The sequence below is a fragment of the Balaenoptera acutorostrata genome, chromosome 3 (assembly GCF_949987535.1).
Source record: "Balaenoptera acutorostrata chromosome 3, mBalAcu1.1, whole genome shotgun sequence".
NCBI classification, from domain to species: domain Eukaryota; kingdom Metazoa; phylum Chordata; class Mammalia; order Artiodactyla; family Balaenopteridae; genus Balaenoptera; species Balaenoptera acutorostrata.
Window position 1 is genome coordinate 151,277,715 of NC_080066.1, and position 19,436 is coordinate 151,297,150.

A 19,436-nucleotide genomic window follows, 5' to 3' on the forward strand; every position below is an offset into this window, starting at 1 on the left:
GTTGGACCTGGCTTCCCAGGTAGGAGGCATGGCCACGTGCAAGGTCTAATAAAACATAAGCCGGAGGGTGCGGGGAGGGTCTACTGGTAAAACCTCCAGCCTGTCTCACAGAAATCTGAGGCAGGGCGGGGGAGGATGGGGAGGAAACTTTTTTCCCATCCCTATGTTTTGCTTCTGGGAAATCCACTTCTGGTTAAGAAATGTTTCTTCCTCATAACTTGTAACTAACTCGTTAGATGAAGCCCCAGCCTTTGCCTTGGGCTGCTCAAGTAGAAGTCCTTTATTAGAGACACAGGGTCAGCCGAGGCTGAGGTCACTGGAACAGCCGGGGCAGACATCCGGGAGGACAAAGGAGTCACAGCTGAGCAGAGCCCCATGGGCTACACGCTCCATCTCAGATTTTGAGAACACTGTGGGTGCCCAAATGCTTCATAATCAGGAAAGCCCGCAACACCCCATCATGCCTCAGACACTCCGGAGCCTCTCAGTGTGGCCTGTCATCCCTTGAGTAGGATTTAGGTTACCTGCTGCTGGTTTGTTACTGTGTGCATCTGAACAGAGGAGTCAGGTGTCAGCTGTGCCTTCCCCATCCTCACATCCAGGTGCTTTTACGTTCCTTGCAGTGGGTTGAATAGAGGTCCCCCCAAAAGATATGTGTAATCCTAACCCGCGGAACCCAGGAATGAATGTGACCTTATTTAGGAAAAGAGTCTTTGCAGAGGATCTTGAGATGAGATCATTCTGGATTATCCAGGTAGATCCTAAATCCAATGACAAGTGTGCATATAAGAGAGAGAAGGGGAGAAGACACAGACATGTCTTCACAGAAGGCCATGTGAAGACAGAGGCAGAGATGGGAGTGATCCAGCCACAAGCCAATGATCAATCACCTAAAGCCACCAGAAGCTGGAAGAGGCAAGGAAGATTCTCCCCTAGAGACTTCAGAGGGAAACATGGCCTCAATTTCAGACTTCTAGCCTCCAGAAGTGAGAGAATACACTTCTGTTGTTTTAAACCACCAATTTTGTGGTAATTTGTTATAGTAACGCTAGGAAACTGATATATTCCTTAATGTGCAAACCCATTTCTTTCAGGAAGAATGAAATTAGCCCAAGTGGCAAAGGGGTAACTCCCCTTGCAGCTGTCACAGCACCAAGTTATTGCCTGATGCTTCCTGTCACAATTCTCACTTAGAGCTCCCTTCCCTGTTCATTCTCACCTGAGATGCTGTGTGGCTCATACGGATGAAGCCTCGCTCAGGCCAGATGTACATCCAGCAGGAGATTTACAGGACGGTGGGCCTGCGCTGCATGTGGGGGTTGCAGTCATCTATCTCACAGTTCTTGGGTACTTGGAAGACTCTTGAAATGCTTTCCTATTTTTTTTTTTTTTTTTTTGTCAAATGGTCCTGAGTACTCATCAAGGCCATTATGTAACCTATGGTGAACTTGACAAAGATCAGTTCAATGGCTCACCCCACAGCTAGAACCAAGGTTTTGCAACTTGGACCAGTGCCCCTCCCGCCCCACAGGGTGACGGTCCACGCCTGGGACAGTGAGGAGGTTGTGAGGTGTTAGGAAACCTGCGACCGAATTTAAAACCAAAAGTATCACAGGCTCCTTCATCTTCATTTGATGAATAAAATATCCTGTGTCCTGAGCCTCTCAGAAGATGTGGTGCTTTGCAGACATTAACATGCATATGAATTACCTGGCCAATGCAGGTAATTGGCAGGTAATGGCCAATGCATTACTACCAATGCAGATTCTAACTCAGTAGGTCTGGGTGGGGCCTGAGCTTCTGCATTTCTTACAAGCTCCCAGGTGATGCCCCTGCTGCTGGTTTGTGGACCACATTTTGAGTAGCAATGAGATGGAGCTGCCAGTGAATTTCTTCACATTCTCAGAAGTAAGCTACTTGGCCATGCTTGCCCTTTGCAATTCAGTAGCAGGACTTGTGGCTCTGAATCTGCCATTGCAGAGGAAACTGGTGACACTCAAGCTGGTGATGCTTAGGGAAAAGTTTTATTGTAGATCGATAACCATAAAAATATTCATATCTTTGGGCCCAATAATTCCACTTATGGATGTTAATTCTAAATAAATAACCGAAAAGATGGAAAAACCTTTCTGAAAAATGGTGTTCTACTATAGCCAGCACTATATACTAAAAAAGAAATTAGAAGTCTATGTCCAATATAAAGGAAATTATTATATAAATTATAATAAATTCTTTCAAGATAATATTGTGGATATATGTTAGTCTTCTCTCCCTTCCCAAAAGTAACATGTCAATAAAGGAATGAAAATAGTATGAACTCACAAGGTCAACAAATGAATGGATTAACAGTTTCCACACATTTTTCCAAGGTCAAAAGTATAAAGAATTGGGGAGCATGACCGCAGGCCTCTGTCTCTATTTGTAATGTTGTGTTTCTTTTTATTGGGTGGTGAGTACAAGGGTGATACTCTTATGGTTTTTATGCCTTTCTGAATGCAAGAAATATTTCAAAATTTAATAAAAAAGAAAGTGAATGGGGACAGAGTGAAGAACATTATGACCTCCATGTTAGGGGTGGGAGGATTATAACAAAACCAATTTGCCCAACAAAATCTGGCTTTGGCTCTTGAAGGCACCAGGGACAATGGAAGGCAAGAAGGAGGCATGGGGATAACCCCGGAGGAGTGGGTAGTCTGTCTCCGGAGCTTTTGGATCCCTCGATCCGTGCCGCATGAGGAGACCCTCTCTCCCCTCTTACCACCACCATGGGAGATGGGCACTTTATTCTCCAGAGAAACTGAGTCACATCAGCTCAGAACTCAGGCACATCACGTCATGAAGGGCCAGCTGAAAGCAAGAGAATTACTGAGCGAGCTGTGTACTGAGCTGTGGGACCCGCTACCACTCCCCTGTTCTGCTCTCAGCTCTCCAGGCGCCAGATGTAGATGCCCATGGGCAAGAGACTGGCAAACTACAACCAATGGGCCACATCCACTCCACTCCACTCCCTGTGTTTGCAAATAAAGTTTTACTGGAACACAGTCACATGCATTTATTCATGGATTGTCTATGGCTGTTCTTGTTCTACAGCAGAAGAGCGGAACAGTTGCAACAGACACCATCTGGTCTGCCCAGCCTAAAATATTTACTATCTGGATCTTGCAGAAAAAACTTTGCCTACCACTGCTCTAGAGCAAAGTAGATATCCCTCCTGAGGAAGGACTCCAGATCTCTCACGTGGAGCTTTAGTGAAATGACAGGCAAGCTGCCCTGACCCGACAACAAAGCCCATCAGTTGGCAGATCCTGGCCACACACACACTAAGCCTCCAAGCAGGTCTTAGTCCCTCACTTTTAAGCACAAATGGATGTCCAGTGATGTTCCCAACTCTTGGAGGGAGCCCCAACACAAAGAAGTGTGATCAGAGCAAACAAACAGAAAAAGGGCCTTGGAGGAACCGAAAACTATTCAAGAAACAAAAGAAACTGACAATAAAAATATAGATTTAATATCCTCAGAGATACGAGAAGATATTTCATCCATAAAACAAGAACTAGATACTATGATAAACAAGAGTGAACTCTGGAAACGTAAGAAAGTGATAATCCAAATTGAAAAAAATAAAGACAAATTTTGGAAGAATTATGAGACAAAAAGACGAGGATGAAAATTAGGAGGGAAAATTTAGGAATATTGGATTATCAATTCCAATATTTAATTTAAAAGAATTATGAAAAGAGAAAACAGAGGAAATGAAGGTTATGAAATTAGCAAAGAAATACCATAAGGTTTCTGGGAATTTTTTTTTTTTTTCACCTATGGATTGCCCGTTGTGCCTGGCACAGTGAATAAAAACTACCGGCAAGGGTCATGGTGAAATTTGAGAGCATTACAGCAATAAAGAAAAGACTTTAAGCTTCCAGAGAGAAGAGAAACTAAACAAAAGAACGAAAATTAAAATGGATTCAGACTTCTCAACAGTAACATAGCACTGGATATCAAAAAAAGTAAAGCAATGCCTTCAAAATTCTGAAAGAAAATGATTTTTAACCTAGGGTTCTATGTCCAGTACTGTCAGTCAAGTGTAAAGATAAAAGGAAAACATTTTTGGACCTGCAAGGACTCAAAATATTTAGCTCTTGTGCATCCTTTCTTAGGAACTACTAAAGGATGTGCTTCAACACAACCAGGAGGTAAAACCAATAGACAGACATGGAATCCAGGAAACTGGGGCTCTAACATAGACGTGAAGAAGGCCCAGGATGATGGTTTTGCATCAAGCCTATAGAGCAAACAGTCCAGATTCAAGCAAGAGGACTCCAAGACTTTGGGGAGAGGGCCTCCAGGAGACGGGGAGACAACACTGCTTGATTATCTGATGTGTTTAAGATGTGAAAAATTATTGCTAGATGTTTTACAGATTTGTTAGAACACTTGAAAAAGGTAATATGCTGCTTAGCTCAGCAGCAGACAATTTTTACCCAGTTTAATCATGTGGATACTGACTATTGATTTAACAAAAAGTGTTATATTTGGAGGCTCATGGGAGGAAGTGGTGGAGTGAGTGGGGGGGGGACTGGTGAGTAGAAAGTTAATCCTTGTCTAAAATTGATAATCAAGAGCAGCTATAAAAACATATAATTTAGAAATATACAGGTAACTGCTACAAGAAATAAGGACTGAAAGTAAGTGCCTCTGTGAGAAGGGACAGGAGAAAACTGCTATTGCTTTTTTGTAAAAGAAATCATTTAGTACTATTTTATTGTTTTAACTATCTACATGCATTTTGATAAAATTGAAATTTTGTTTAAAAAGATTATGTGACTATTTAAATTCTGTGGCTGTTTAACTAGAAAAACTAAGTTACTTTTTGGAAAAATGTTTATAATACGTTAACTCCTTTTGGTCTGCCAGGATTTTAAAGTCTTTACAATAAAGAAGTCCTCCAGTTGAGAATGAGGCACTGGCAGCCTAGAAAAACTGTAGCATCCTTTGTGTGCCCCAGATGCCTTGAGATCTGTAGTCCATGTGGAAGGACGAGACACAGGCAGCCTTGGACCAGAGTATCAGTAAAGCTATCATAACCAGGGGAGGATGCACCAAGCAAGGTTCAGGGAAAGAGTTAAGTGGGAAAAAGATATAAAATGCACATGTATACTATGACTGCAATAATGCGAAAACGATATGTTCGTCATGAGAAGGGAACAAGGACAAATGAAAACAGTTGGATTTGTTGGAAGTGGCAGGGAAGGTAAATTTTTTCCCCTTTAACTTGGAATTATATGAAGACTGATATAATGTTTGTGTAAAGCAGAATACACGTTTCTATAGGAAATCAGTGGCATTCTTGGCTCTGCTTCCCTCCTGCAGCTTAATTGCTTACACAGAACAGTATGTGGAATACGACCCTTTGGTCACGCCAGCTGAGCCGTCCAATCCCTGGATCAGTGACGATATTGCTTTATGGGACATAGAGATGAGGTAAAAAAAAAATGTTTTAATGTTTGGGAGTTGGGGGAGGGCAATGCATGAGATCATGAGATTATGTTACACCCTATCTTAATTTGACTCTTTTTATCAATAGAACAGAAACCCCTCAAGTAACCACCCAACTGGGTTCCTTACCCGTGGTTTCTACCTCCTCATACCTTTGTACGTGAATCCTTTGTGGCTTCCCTCTGACCTCTCTGTGACCCTATGGATGTTATGATAACTGGGACAGTCCTTCACATTTCCTAGTTCCGATTGCTGGAGGGCAAGAATCTGTGGGTCAGTTTGGCTTTGATACATTAGCAGCAGCAACAATAATAGCTAGTAGCACTTACTCTGTGCTGGCCACACAGTAAGTGTCTTCCACTGAATCCCCACAACAGGTAAACATTATTACTCTCACAATTGAACAGATGGGGAACTGAAGCACAGAGGAGTTAGTGAACTTGCTCAAGGTCACACAGCATGTAGGTGGCAGAGTTAGGATTAGAACCCAGGCAGAGGGCTCCAGAGCTGTGGTTTTCATCACTCTGCTCTTCTGGAATAGTGGGCAGCAGTGGTTCCGTCCCATAGCTCCTTACCGATGAGAGAAACTAGTGTGTTTACTTAGTAGCTGAGGAACCGAAGCCCAGGAGGACTTAGACCACGTTCACGATTACGAAAGGAAACCCAGTGTGGTGTGCCTTTGTACCCTCTGCCCCTCCGCGAGACAACTCTTCATTTGTTCTTCATGTCTTTATATCTCTCTCATTCACTTTCATTCTTGCTCTTTTTCTGGCTTCTTTTCTTAAAATGGAAAACCTTATAAGAAGTAATAGAAGTCATAGACGCTTCTTATAAAAAGTTCAAACTGTCCAGATGTGCATAACAAAAAAACTCTTTCTCCCTCCAGCCCCATCTCATTTTCCAGAAGGAGCCTTTGTTAATAGTCTAATGCCATGATTCCCAAACTGCACCAGGGCACTCTAGGCTGCTGCAGGGAACTCACAGAGTTCCCACCGGACGCTCTAAATCTTTGAGGGAAACACAGTGATGTTCAACCCATGTCAGATACCGTATAGACGATTAGCTTATGGTCGTTCACCGTTCTCAACATTAGATCACATTACATTCCTTCCAGTGATGTCATATCTTTGCAAATCTGGGTTTTCAGGGCAGTTGTTGTGATAAAAAGCAAGTACTGGGCAAAAATCAACATGGACTAGGAAATGAGGGGGCAGGCCCAGTCTGATTCCAAAGTTTGAGAAGACGTGCAGTACTCCACAGCACACACACGGTCATTAGGAATGAAGTAAACATATTATTTTTTCTTTCAATTTATATGTATTTCAAATAGCTATTAAGTTGTTAGGACATAGATACATATTAAGCTCTTTGCCTTTTTAAGAAAAAAAAACAACTGTTAAGATTTTTGTTGTTGTTTTGGCCCAGGGGCTCCATGAAAAACTTAGTGAGACATTAAGAGCACCATGAACTAAGGAAGAGTGAAAACCTTTGACTTAGTGTCTATCCCTTTAGATCTGTATGTATATACAATATCATATTCTTTTGGATAAATAGGTCCTTTACATATACATTGTCCCATAATTTTTTAATTAACAATATGTCATGGCAATCTTTCCAGGTAAACACGTATAGATCCGCCTATGCTTTTTAATAGTTACATCATGTCCACTTACATGATTGTAGTGTAATTTATTTAACTAATGCCCAGGTCATAACACGCCGCCCGCAGCCATCTTGCCCCAAGCTTGGGAGCTCCCTCATCCCTCCCAGAGCATCTCTCCCTCACCCTCATGCTCAGGGCGGATGTGGGCATGCAGGTGGCAAGGGCCCGGCCTCCACCCCTGCAGCCCACCCAGCCATCGCCCCCTTCTCGCCCTGGGGCCCAGGATGTAGGTATTGTACAAAGGTTTCTAAATCCCTTCTTTTCTATGCACTTTTTTATTTAAGAGGGTGGGATCCCAGGTGGGAACCTCCCATGATAAAGTTTGTCAATGTTTGGGGAAAAAAAATATTTAGGTTATAACCTTTTTTTGTTGTTAACATAAACAGTGATACAAGGAACATCCTTATACACAAGTCCAATTATTTCTTTAGGATAAATGTCCAGTGTTGGAATTGCTAAGAATGGTATACATATTTTAATTTTAGTTCATATGGCTAGATTCCCCTGGAGCAAAACAATAGCAACGTTTTTTCATGCCCTCAGCTTAAAAGTGCCCATTTCCCCACATCCTTACCAACCCAAGCATTATCAAGTTTTTTCATCTTTGCAAATCTGACAGATGAAAATAAAAATATTTTACTTTTATTTCTTTGTTAACATACTTGAGAATCTTTTCTCATGATTACTAGGTACTCATTTTTCTTTTGTGGCTTGCCTGTTTTTGTGTTTTTGCCCGTTTTTCTAGTGATATGTTTTGCCTTAGACTTTGGGATAGAAAGCAGTCACATTTACTCGGATCATATAGTTAATCTTTTTCCTGATAGTTTATGTTTTCTGAATCTAATTTTTCTTCTTTTTTCTGTTTCTCTTCCTTGACTTTTGCTTTATTAATCAAGTTTTGTATTAGTTTTTGTTACTCTAGTTTCTAGTCTAGTCATACTTTTAAGGGGTTTATTTTAAAACGTCACTACTTCAAGCAAATAATAATGAAGCATAAAAAATGAAAACTAGAAGCTTTTCTTTACCTTCTCCAAATCCCATTCTTCCCCAGAGCTTTGTTAACCTGATGTATATATATACTTTTTTTTTTTTAATTTATTAGTTTTGGCTGCGTTGGGTGCTCGTTGCTGCGTGCAGGTTTTCTCTAGTTGTGGCGAGCGGGGGCTACTCTTCGCTGCGGTGCGCAGGCTTCTCATTGAGGTAGCTTCTCTTGTTGCAGAGCACGGGCTCTAGGTACGCGGGCTTCAGTAGTTGTGGCGCACGGACTCTAGAGCACAGGCTCAGTAGTTGTGACGCATGGGCTTAGTTGCTCCGCAGCATATGGGATCTTCCTGGACCAGGAATCGAACCCATGTCCCCTGCATTGGCAGGCAGATTCTTAACCACTACGCCACCAGGGAAGTCCCAACCTGATATATTTGAAACTAACGCTTTGAGACATATTTCTCAACCAACATTAAAAGAAAATAGTATGTAGATGGGTATCTTCTTTCTAATATTTCTGACATGCCCTCGGTAGTCCCTTTGATCGGATACAAGAACTTAAATCTTTCTTTAACTTGGGTCCCCTTCCTTCCTTCCTTCCTTCCTTCTTCCTTCCTTCCTTTCTTTCTTTCAATTATTGCTACACTTTTCTCCATTCTACCCTCTCTTTTCAGGAAATCCTTTTGTAGGAATTCTGGTCATGTGTGGTGTAGGAGCCCTACCTCTTTTCTCTACTATTTTTCCATCTCTTAGTCTTTTTATTCTATACTCAAGGATAGAATTCCTTGAATTACTCTTCAGAGTCACCAGTTTCAGTGGTGTCCATTCTGTGATTTTTATACTTTAAGGAGTTTTTCTTTTCCTACGAAGTGTTGGGAAGAGTGGTTGACAACCGTGCTTTTTATTTCCAAGAACCTGTAATATTTCTTGGACTACTTGTTCTTAGTAGCCTGCTCTGTTCTAGTGATGTTTATCCTCTCGAATCACCCTGAGGATGGGATACAGATTATTTTTCATATCTTCCCTCTATTTCTACCACTTAGTCTATTTCACCGGGTGTCATTGATCAGAGAATCATTGTTTCTGTTCATTGTCTCATTACTCCAATCACTGTTCAGAGCAGATCAATCCTTTCAGATACCAGAAATTTGGGGTACTGCTGGTTTTCATAAATGAAGGTCTTGGCTTTCAACTTTTGCCATACATTAGAACCACCTGGAGAGCTTATTTTAAAAAATACCAATGCCCAGTCCCCTCCCCAGGTCAATTAAGTCAGAATTTCTGGCAGTGGGGCATTTTTTTCTTAATGTTATGCTAATGTACAGCCCTGGTCCAGATGGACTATACCAGTAGCTGATGAGGGTTCCCTCAGTAATTGTTTGGGTGGGTGGTTCTCAAACCACGGGGTACATCAGAATCACCTGCAGGTACACATTCAAATACAGATGCCCCAGGGTGGTTCTGGGTGCCTATGTTTTTAGCAAGCCTTCTAAGTGATTCTGAGGCACAGCACAGGTTGAAAAATCCTTGTGTGGCTCCTGAGTTCCCCTGACCTGGGGCAGGCTTTCCTCTGAGCAGGTCACGTGGCTGTACGGCCTCACCTGAGTGTATTAATGGGAGGAGGGCACAGGTAAATCGGCGGGGTTCTCCTCTGGGTCCTGGGCATATGGTCCAAGAACAGACTGAAAGACTGGGTCCTCTCTGGAAGTGGGATGGGTGGCTGCAGGGGTCCGTGGGTGGTCGAGCCCCAACTTTCCTTAGCCCAACGTCCCTGCAGCCAAGTGTGCTGCTGTGTTTCAGGCCCTGATTGGGTTTCTGAAGTTCTTCAGTTTCCTCTCCATGGTGCTTCCCAAGAAGGCCACTCTTCTCCCTTCTGCTGAGGGATCTTAGGGGCACCCAGATAGATCTGCAGAAACCTATGAGAAGTAGGGGGAAACCTCAACATCTTTAGAAGTCTCCCTGCTTTGCTGAGATGTTTTTCCCATCCATATTTGCTGTACCACCCCTAGGTTACAGAGGCACCACCCTCTGGCTTTATTGCCCACATGAGAAGCTGGCCAGAAAACATCCCCCCTTTGCTTAGGAGACCCTCTCTGCCCCAGGGAGCCCGTGTCCCATATTTCTGAGTTTATTCCCTGGTCCCCTGTTCAGTGCCCACCAACTGCCTCTACTTCCATTCCTGCTGCTCAGAGCTTGGCGTTTTCCCAGGCTTATGCTGGGGACACTCAGTTACTTTATTCCCAGATGGCCCCACTAGAGGCATAGGCAGCTCTCAATCAGCTTTGTCACCAGTTCAGTGAGGCCACCTGCTTCATACCTTCACGAAATTCCTCAACGTTTGTCATCTGCTGGTAGGAAATTTCTTTGCCTCTACACACTATGTTTGGTCTTGTTTTTTAGTATTTCATGGAACTCCAGGATCTTGCCTGTTCCCTCTTCCTGGACCACTTCCACAGACCCTCACACAGCTGACTTCCCTTCTCATTCAAGTCTCACTCAGCATTGGTGTCCCTTCCTCAGAAAGGTCTTCTCCTAAATGGAGAAAGAATTTGAAAAAGAATAGATACATGTATGTGTAAAAAAAAAGAAGAAGGAGAAGAAGGTCTTCTATGACCACTCAATCTGTAGTGGCTACCCCATCCATCCAGTTACTCTATATCACATCCTCCCCCTGGTTCTCTTTCTAGATAAGATTTAAAATTATTTTAGTGCCTTGACCCATGTCTGGCACATAGTAGGTACTCAAAAAGTATAGGTTGGATGGATGATAGGTGGAGAAGTGACCATTCTGTTGGCCATTTTGTTGGTATTTGGGAAAGGAGGAGAGGTAAGTGCATGAATTGAATTCACCATGATGACACTGGGATTTCGTCCTTCTTTCTTGAAAGTCAACAAAAAAACATGTGATAGCTTGGGAAAATGGCGGTCATCTGGCCTGTTGGTTTATCCCAACCTATCAGCTTGGTCCCCAAGGGACGAGCTGCCCCCACAACTAGGCTCTCGCTCTGTCCTTACGGCTCAGGCTTCTACTCTAATCATAACACCGGACCTAACACCTGCAGTGTTCTGTCTACCTTCAAGCAGAGTCAAGTTATTCAGATACAAGTGAAAATGAAGAGAAGCTGTGAGGCCCTGTTTCTTCTCCCAGTAGGACATTCCCACCCAGTCAGATGCTGGCGGTGGTTGGGTACCTGCCTTTGGTGACACGGAGTCAGGGATCAGTGCCAACATCCCGGTTCGGTCTAAAGATGAAACAGCCTTTGTCCGTGAAACAAAGGCTGAACATGACCGGTAAAATAATCAAAGGTTATTTTTTCTCAGTTTCAGTTTAATTCAACAAATAGTATTGTGAACCTACTATGTGCTGCCTTCTGAGCAAGAAGGTCTCTCAAGATTCTAATGTAGCGAGGTGAATAAACGTGCTATCTTACCTCCCGGCCTCAGGATTCCTCCTCATTTGGCAAAGGACATTAATGTCGCTTGGGGCATAGAGTCAGGCCCTGAGGGCAGGGGTGTGGGCAGAGACTCAACAACAGGTGGAGAGGTTGTGCCCCATAAGAAAATGAGATGAATGTACTTTTCATCCCTCAGGGCAGTGAAAAGTGAAGGTGGAAAGAGGAGCGGAGTGACGGGAGAGACCAGGCCTCTGTGCAGGGCCAGGAAAACCCCTAGTGCTGGGATGTCCAAGGACTTTTCAAAATAGGAATACCGAGTATGTGATTTTTTTTAAATTGCCTGCTGCTGGATGGGGCAATGTGTACCCCCTTCTCAAGACCCTCCAATTTCGGTAAAGGCTCTACCCTCCCAAATACTGTGTGAAGGAGGTTTTTGGTGAAGATGGGTGAAGGTGTGTGGAAGAGTCAAGGCAGCACGGGAGAGAGCAGGAGTCCCTTGGGACTTCGTGTTCATCTGAGGTGGGCTGTGATTTCTACTGGGCATGAGCAAATGGGTACAGACTCTTTACGATGTCCAGGGCGGAGGGCATCGCAGAGAACGTCTGGATTCCACAGAGATGAACATGCTGTCTCTGCCACGTGGAGGTTTCAGACAACCCAGTGGAAGACGGTGACAGGGTTTAACAGAATAATTGGCAGGGTGATGCACGATGTAGCGTAAATAATAGAAAATTGTGCTTTAATCCTGTCTCCTTCTCAGACAAACTTTTAGATCTAGAAATCCAAGAATGAGAAAGGGCATGTTCAGAGGGCAATACAAGGCTGCCTTTTAAAGGATGCGCCTCAAGTCTATCTAATGGAAATTCTGAGAAGTCAAGGTTTGATAAAGAAAGTAGTGATTGCCAGGGCTTGTCATTGAGGGAAAATAAGCCCCAAATTGCCAGATCTCAGTTGGAGAGAGCTCTGTAGCCTAAACACCACCAGGAGAGTGTCTCTGGGAAGTATTCCTGAGTATGCCATCAGCCAGATAGCGGATCTAACAAGAACCTGGCATTGCCTGCAGGATTGTGGTTCATGATTTGCTCTCACCACATGATATACATTTGGCTTTCTCTCTATGCTGGGCAAAGGTGCATGAGCAAAGAGCTACAAGGAAGCCAGCTCATCCTGCTTGGCCAAAGGCATCCACTCCCAACTAGCCTGACCTGCTGAGAGGCAGAGACCGTCCCTGAGCTGCCCGTGTCCAGCAAGTTTGATAGAACTGTTCATCCAGGATATTAATCAAGTTCCTTCGCTGTGGCAGTCAGTCTCCGAATATGGCCCCATCAGTGCCTTCTCTCTTTGTATGCCTGGGCTGCTGCTTACATCAGGATGGGACACCTCCTGCTCTTTTTATCTGGGTTGGCCTTGGTGCCTTATTTAACCAACAGAGTATGGCAGAAGTAACATTCTGAGAAAATGGTCATAAAGCAGCCCTTGGTCATTTGAGACATTTGCTTTTAAGACACTCCTTCTTAGACCCTGTTGGCCAAGCCGTGAGAAACCCAAACCATTAGGGAGACCATGAGGTTGACAGCCTCAGCTGAGCTCCTGGCCAAAACCCAGCATCATCTGCCATGTGATGAGCCATTGTGGATGTCCAACCCAGTCCAGCCTTCAGATGACACCACCCCAGCTGCCATCCAACTACAACCTCTTGAGAGACCCCAAGTGAGAACCACCCAGCTGAGCCCAGTCAACCCATGGGATACTGAGAGAAAAGAATAAATTGTTGTTTTAAGCCACTGAGTTTGAAGATGGTTTGTTACACAGCAACAAATAATAGGACCACTCCCCATTGAAGTATTTAGGACCCTCAGGTTTTCTTGGGGCATTAAATAAAACTGCGATTGTTCCTTCAACAGCCCTGGTCCTGAGATGGGGTCAATGGGTATTTACTCTTTAAGGAACAATCCCTTGTATCATAGTTTTTCTGTTAACTCAAATACCTTTTGAAGATAGCTGAATGTTTTTATAGATAGCTGCTTCTTGTGAATCTGGCTTTCTTGTTCTCAGTTTGGGAGATTTCCTTCGTGCTCTTTAGTTGGGAGATCAACTGGAATGACAGACTCCCTTGGAGAGCCACCTGTCTTTGCTATATGTTGGTTTGGGCCGCTCACTGGGAGGCAGAATTTGGTGAGGATCAATGGACACAGAAGAGAAATTAGAGTTAGAAAAAGGCATCCAGCTAGCGATTAGAAAATACTGTCAGTATAAGGACACATCATCCACATCACTATACACATCTTATTGATTTCCTCTTAGCGTTAAATACTTGCTGTGTGAAAAGCACTATGATGAATACAAAGACACATGATATGTGATCTCTGCCCTCAGAGAGCTCACAAGATAGCTGGAGAGACAATGACATAAACCCTTAAGAAGCTAAATGATGGTACAAAACCATAATTAGAAATATGTCATAAGGAAGCCTTTCTACACAATGGATGGAAATAAAGGAGCTGTGAGCTCCATGGATTATTTGTTTGAGTTGGGCCAAGGGAAAATTATTGACCCAGTCATCTGGGGATGGATGTTCAGAGATATTTTACTTTTCAGAATTATTTTATAACCACAGAGACCATTCCGTGGTAGCAATATGTTCAAACCTGATCTTAAACCTTAAAAGGGATGATGCTTAGAAATAACCAAGTGATACAAGAATGACAAATATAGAAAAGTTGTATCCAAGAAGCTTTTAATAGAATAGATCCCAATGACCAGATGTTCTAGAAGAAAAAGAGCAGATGTGAAGTGTTCAGATACAGAAATAGGATTGTGAATAATGGATAATTGAAGGAACCCAGATGTACTAGTTTGAATAATGTCACCTAAAAATTCAGAATCTCAGAATGTGACTTTATTTGGAAACAGGACCATTAAAGATGCAGTTAGTTAAGATGAGGTCATCCTTGGGTAGAGTAAGCTCTTAATCCATATGACTGGTGTCTTTATAAAAAGAGAAAACAGAGACACAGGCACACACAGAGTAAATGTCTAATGAAAAACCAGATAAAGAGGGAGAACACAGTGAGATAACAGAGGCAGAGATTAGAGTAATGTATGAGCAAGCCAAGGAATGCCAAGGATTGCTGGCAACATCAGAAGCTAAGAGGAAGGCATGGAACATATTCTCCCCTAGAGCCTTCAGAGAGAGCGTGGCCCTGTTAGCACCTTGATTTCAGATTTCTAGCCTCCAGAACTGTGAGAGAATAAATTTCTATTTTGAGCCACCCAGTCTGTTGGTACTTCGTTGTGGCCACCCTAGGAAACTACCACACCAGGGTATCCTATTTCTCCAGACCTCCTTGTTTCTGCTGAAGGCTGAGCTTGCAGCTTTCTGGATGTCCTGACCTCTGTCCTAGGCCTCCGATTCTGCCTCTACTGTGACACCCCAAGCTTTCTGGCTTACCCTCAAAATGGCCCTTATCCCACTCCTGCCACCACCAAGGAAACTGGCAGGATGAATGCAGTCTCACTGCTTGGGTACCAGAAAGTGGTGACACTAGTGGTAAGTGTGTGTCCATAAGACAGTCACTGCAGTGACCAAGCAACTTTCCACACCTGGCTGTCTGGGCACAGCCTTTGATTGGGGTGCAGCTGCCACCAGCACCATCCCTGCAGAGCCCTGCAACCTTGGTGGCAAAGAGCAGATAGCTGAGCCCATTCCAGGTCACAGCATGACACTGGCAGAAAGAGATGCTTTCCTGCAACTCTCTGGGTCTTATATTTGCTGCTAGCCTCAACCCCAGGGTGGATTTCTCTATTAACAGCATTTTTTTTGTGCCCTGGAAAGCTATTGAATTTGATTGGTTCTGTGGCTTGAGTTTGAGAGAATTCAGGATCTGTCTTCTTGGCTCGTTGCAGAAGGCCCAGCCTGGCACTTTGGAAGAGATCTTTCATGGAATTCCCCATTGTTTGACCTGGTAGGCTTAGTCTTCCACTGTCACCCTATTGAGCTATCCCTAGAGATTCGCAAGAGCCTCCCCAAGCCCCAAGGACAAGCCCCAGAATTAGAAGATCCTGCAGATAATGATTACACCTAGCAGTGCAGAAATAAAAGAGATGGGTTTGAATCACTTCATTCCAGAACTGTGACTTCCAATACAGTAGCCACTAGCCACATGTAGCCCCTTAAATTTAAGCTGTAATTATTTAAAATTAAGTAAAATTTAAAATTCAGTTCCTCAGTCACACTAGCCACATTTCAAGGACTCAATAGCCACATGTGGCTGGTGGCTACCATATTGGAGCACAGATATGGAATCCTTCCATCATCGCAGAAAGTTCTATCAGGTAGCACTGGTCTAGAGCTATTTGTTTTCCAAACCTTTCCACACACGTGCTCTCTTCCCCTTTTTTACTAAGTGTAGTTTCCTGAGATAAATATTGAGAATATGTCAACTCCATAACACAAAGAAACATCATTTTATTCACTTAATGTCTGTTAGAGATAATAAAAAGTTTGTGTCCATTTTTAAAAAGAGGGGGAATACTTGGATGTGATCACTGTACCCTACACTACAGAGCAGCGCTCACAGCACTAGTGTTTGCAGATGAAATGTACCTTCCTTGCATCATTTGTTGACGCTACTGTGCAGTGATTCTGAGCCCTGTGGGCAGGAGCCTTTGCGAACCAATGTGGCTAGCTTTCATTCCACACCTACACACTTTCTACCTCCACCTTCTGTCCTTGGCAACAGAGCTGCATTGGGAGAATAACCCAAGTTTGGATGTGGGGAGCGGAGGGATGGCTACTGTTGAGCTCCTGCAAAAAGCCTGAGTGAGACCATTGAAAATGAATGGAATATTCATGCTATTTTCTCCTCCAGTTTCTATAATTTTCTTGTGTCAAGCCGGATGACAATGAAACTATGTACTTCATTATTTGGCTCTCCATAAAAATAACTTCACCACACCCTAGAATTTAAAATTATGCTTCTGGCTTTTGTTGAAAGTAGCTGTATGGAAAAGTTCCTGCACTTTTTGTTGTAAGAAAAGTATCAAAAACATCATTCATTGTGTTTCAGTGCCTCTTATGTAAAGACTTGTGAGATAGTTCCTCTTGTAATTCAGTAACAGAGCAAAAGTTGTCTTTACTGACAAACTTATAAGCTAGCTCTTTCAAATGTTGAGAGTTGTGTAATCCATTCAAACCTCTTTTTGTCTTGGCTCCAAGGAAGCTCTAAACATTTTTTTGTTCACTTGCAGTAGTTTCCCTAGCCTAGATTTTCTGGTATAATAATCATCCCCTACCATGACTTGTCATCACTTGTTCTTATTATTATATTTAAGAGTTTTGGGTTTTTTGTTATTGTTTTGTTTTAGTAATTGTATTCTTGTAAACCTCCTCTTCTTTTTGGACATAAATTAAACATCAGTATATCAATGAATATCAAAAAAAAGAGGGGAAATAAATATTGCTAGGCCAGTGCTTCTCAGAGTTTAATGTGCACTTAAATCACCCAGGGATCTTGTTAAGCTGCGGATTCCAATTCCACGTGTCTGAGGTGGGGCCTGAGATTCCACTGCTGGTCCACAGACCACCGCTTGAGTTGGAGATGGCAGCGTGTAGCTTGTGAACTAGCACCCTGTTGCTGCTAGAAGGAGTCAGAGGAATAAATACAGCAAGTGAACTGTAAATGGAAAGACAGAAGCTGAAGGAAATAGTCTCATCTTCCAACACGAAATGACTAAGACCAACTCCCCATCCCCCTCGCCCCCATGCTTTGGTTCGGAGAGGGTCCCATGGATGTGAGGCAGCGCAGCAGAGCTAAGAGCTGCACTCCGGAGCCACGCTGTCTGGCCTAGAGTCTCCACTCCATCCCTTCCTAGTGTGTCTTTGGGCAAATTATCACTAGGCCTCAGTTTCCCTATCTGCAAAATGGGGACAATACTAGTACCTTTTTCAGAGTAGTTTCAAGGACTCAGTGAATTAACAGATGTGAAGTGCTGGGAACAACGCCTAGGCCATCATAAACACTGTGCGGGTGGTGGTTAAATCAGCGAATGAATGCAACATTCTGCTTCTAAACAACTGAATAAGGTTTATCCTGGATGAGTGGATGCATTTCTGATTGGCTGTATATCACTTGGATCTAAACTGGACTCTGTTTTGCCCCTGTGGATTGAGGAAGGGGCAGGAGGGGGGGGCGCTACATCTTTGATGAGAGGTCAGATTCACGAGGCATCTTCGTTATTTTTTTTAAGTGAAAAAAATGATGGCCTTAAGAGTTGGACTTATAACTGACAGGAGTGGCCCAGGGAGGCCGAGTCAGTGGGGTTGTTGTAGTTCCTGTAGAGCAGCCACTTGGAGGGCATCCTGGTGACCCTCACTTAAATGTGGCCCCTTTCAAATACCTTCTTTAAAGAGCCTTTTTACTGTTGGCTAGTGCTGGTGTACAAAAGTCTGCATTTGGGATTTGTGCAGGTTTTATGGAATCTGTCACTTAAATATGAGACATTTCCCTTTGGCCCGTGGCAGCAAAATAAATTTGAGTTGCTGAAGAGAATATGACACAGGTTTTTGCCTGGTATTGATCACCTTTTAAACCTTTGTTCCCCCTCCCAAAGCAAAGAGCCCAGCCAGCAGCGAGTAAAGAGATGGGGCTTCTCTTTCGACGAGATATTGAAGGACCAGGTGGGGCAGGACCAGTTTCTACGATTTCTGGAGTCGGAATTCAGTTCCGAAAACCTCAGGTAAATCTCTCCAAGGTTTGAGTTGTGTGCAGAGCGTATATGAAGAAATTTGCATCATCAGTCTCTCTTTCCACCTCCCTTTCTCAATCAGATGTTATGGTTCAGATTCAAATTCCAGTTAATCTGGCTAAGGTTGACACAGAGAACAAACTTTATGTGCAGCTTTGTTATCACCAGATTCGCACTGACCAATACCAGCTTTTTTTGTTCTTTAAGTCCAGATGACATGCTTTCAAGCTATTGGAAACGTGTCTCCAATAATAAGTCAATGGTCAAATGGATTTAATGACGCTGTCCATTAACTAAAACCATAAAACCATGGAAATCCACAGTGGAAAGGCAGCTCAGAGACCATCCCCTTCAAAACTTCCCAGTCCAGGGTCCTGAATACTGGACAGGCTAACCAGAAGAAAGAGCGGTCAGTGGGCTCATTTCAGAATTTCAGAAAGCCAAAGTAAATATCATTCAAGACCTGGAGACATAACTGTAAAAGCTAATTAAAACATGCTTTTCCTTTTGGGAGGAATTCTAGCAACTCCATGTAGTGGTTACACTTGTCACTTGATGCCCATGAGAACATCTGATTTTTTCTTTTGGTCTATGACTAATCAAGATGAGGGGAAACGTCTAATGTACTTACAGTTACTGTTTAGTAGAAAAAATGAAAACTTTCAAAACATGGGGCCCATTGTAAGTGGAATGAAAGATGAAAAATGAAAAATCTGGTAACGTGGTTTACAGGCTTTCACTGTATTAGATATAGAAACAGAGACATATAGTAAATGTGACTTATCTAAGACCCTTACTGATCTTAGCCAAGTAGTGGCTTCTCAGTGGATAAGAGGGAAATCTCAGTGTTTTCTTGGCCCCAAGCTCTCTTTTATACACAATGTTAATTCCCATCTTCCAATGGCATTTTTCCAAAGAGTGGCTTTATAAATTTTTACTTTTTTTTTTTTTTTTACTTTAAAAAGAGCATACGCTGTGGGCAAAGGACTGTCTGCTCCAGCGTCAGTGTGCAAAATCCATGTTCTTTATTTAGAGTTACAGACCATATCGGTCCCGTACATCCATCAAATGATATTTATTACACACCTATCCTGTACCCAGCCCCCGAGAGTCTGCTAAAGGATGCGAGAAAGTCAAGATGCGTGATCTTT

The 19,436-nt window shown here is 43.1% G+C and overlaps 1 protein-coding gene across 4 annotated transcripts in view; it reads left to right on the forward strand.

Moving 5' to 3' along the window:
• Positions 1-19,436, forward strand: part of RGS6 (regulator of G protein signaling 6) — a 597,551-nt gene that overhangs the window by 527,831 nt on the left and 50,284 nt on the right. For all 4 annotated transcript variants that reach the window (XM_007184397.2, XM_057544118.1, XM_007184399.2 and 1 more), the window contains exons 13-14: positions 5,371-5,481; positions 18,151-18,276. In XM_007184397.2, coding sequence (XP_007184459.1) covers positions 5,371-5,481; positions 18,151-18,276 — 237 coding nt within the window. The remainder of the gene's footprint in view (positions 1-5,370; positions 5,482-18,150; positions 18,277-19,436) is intronic.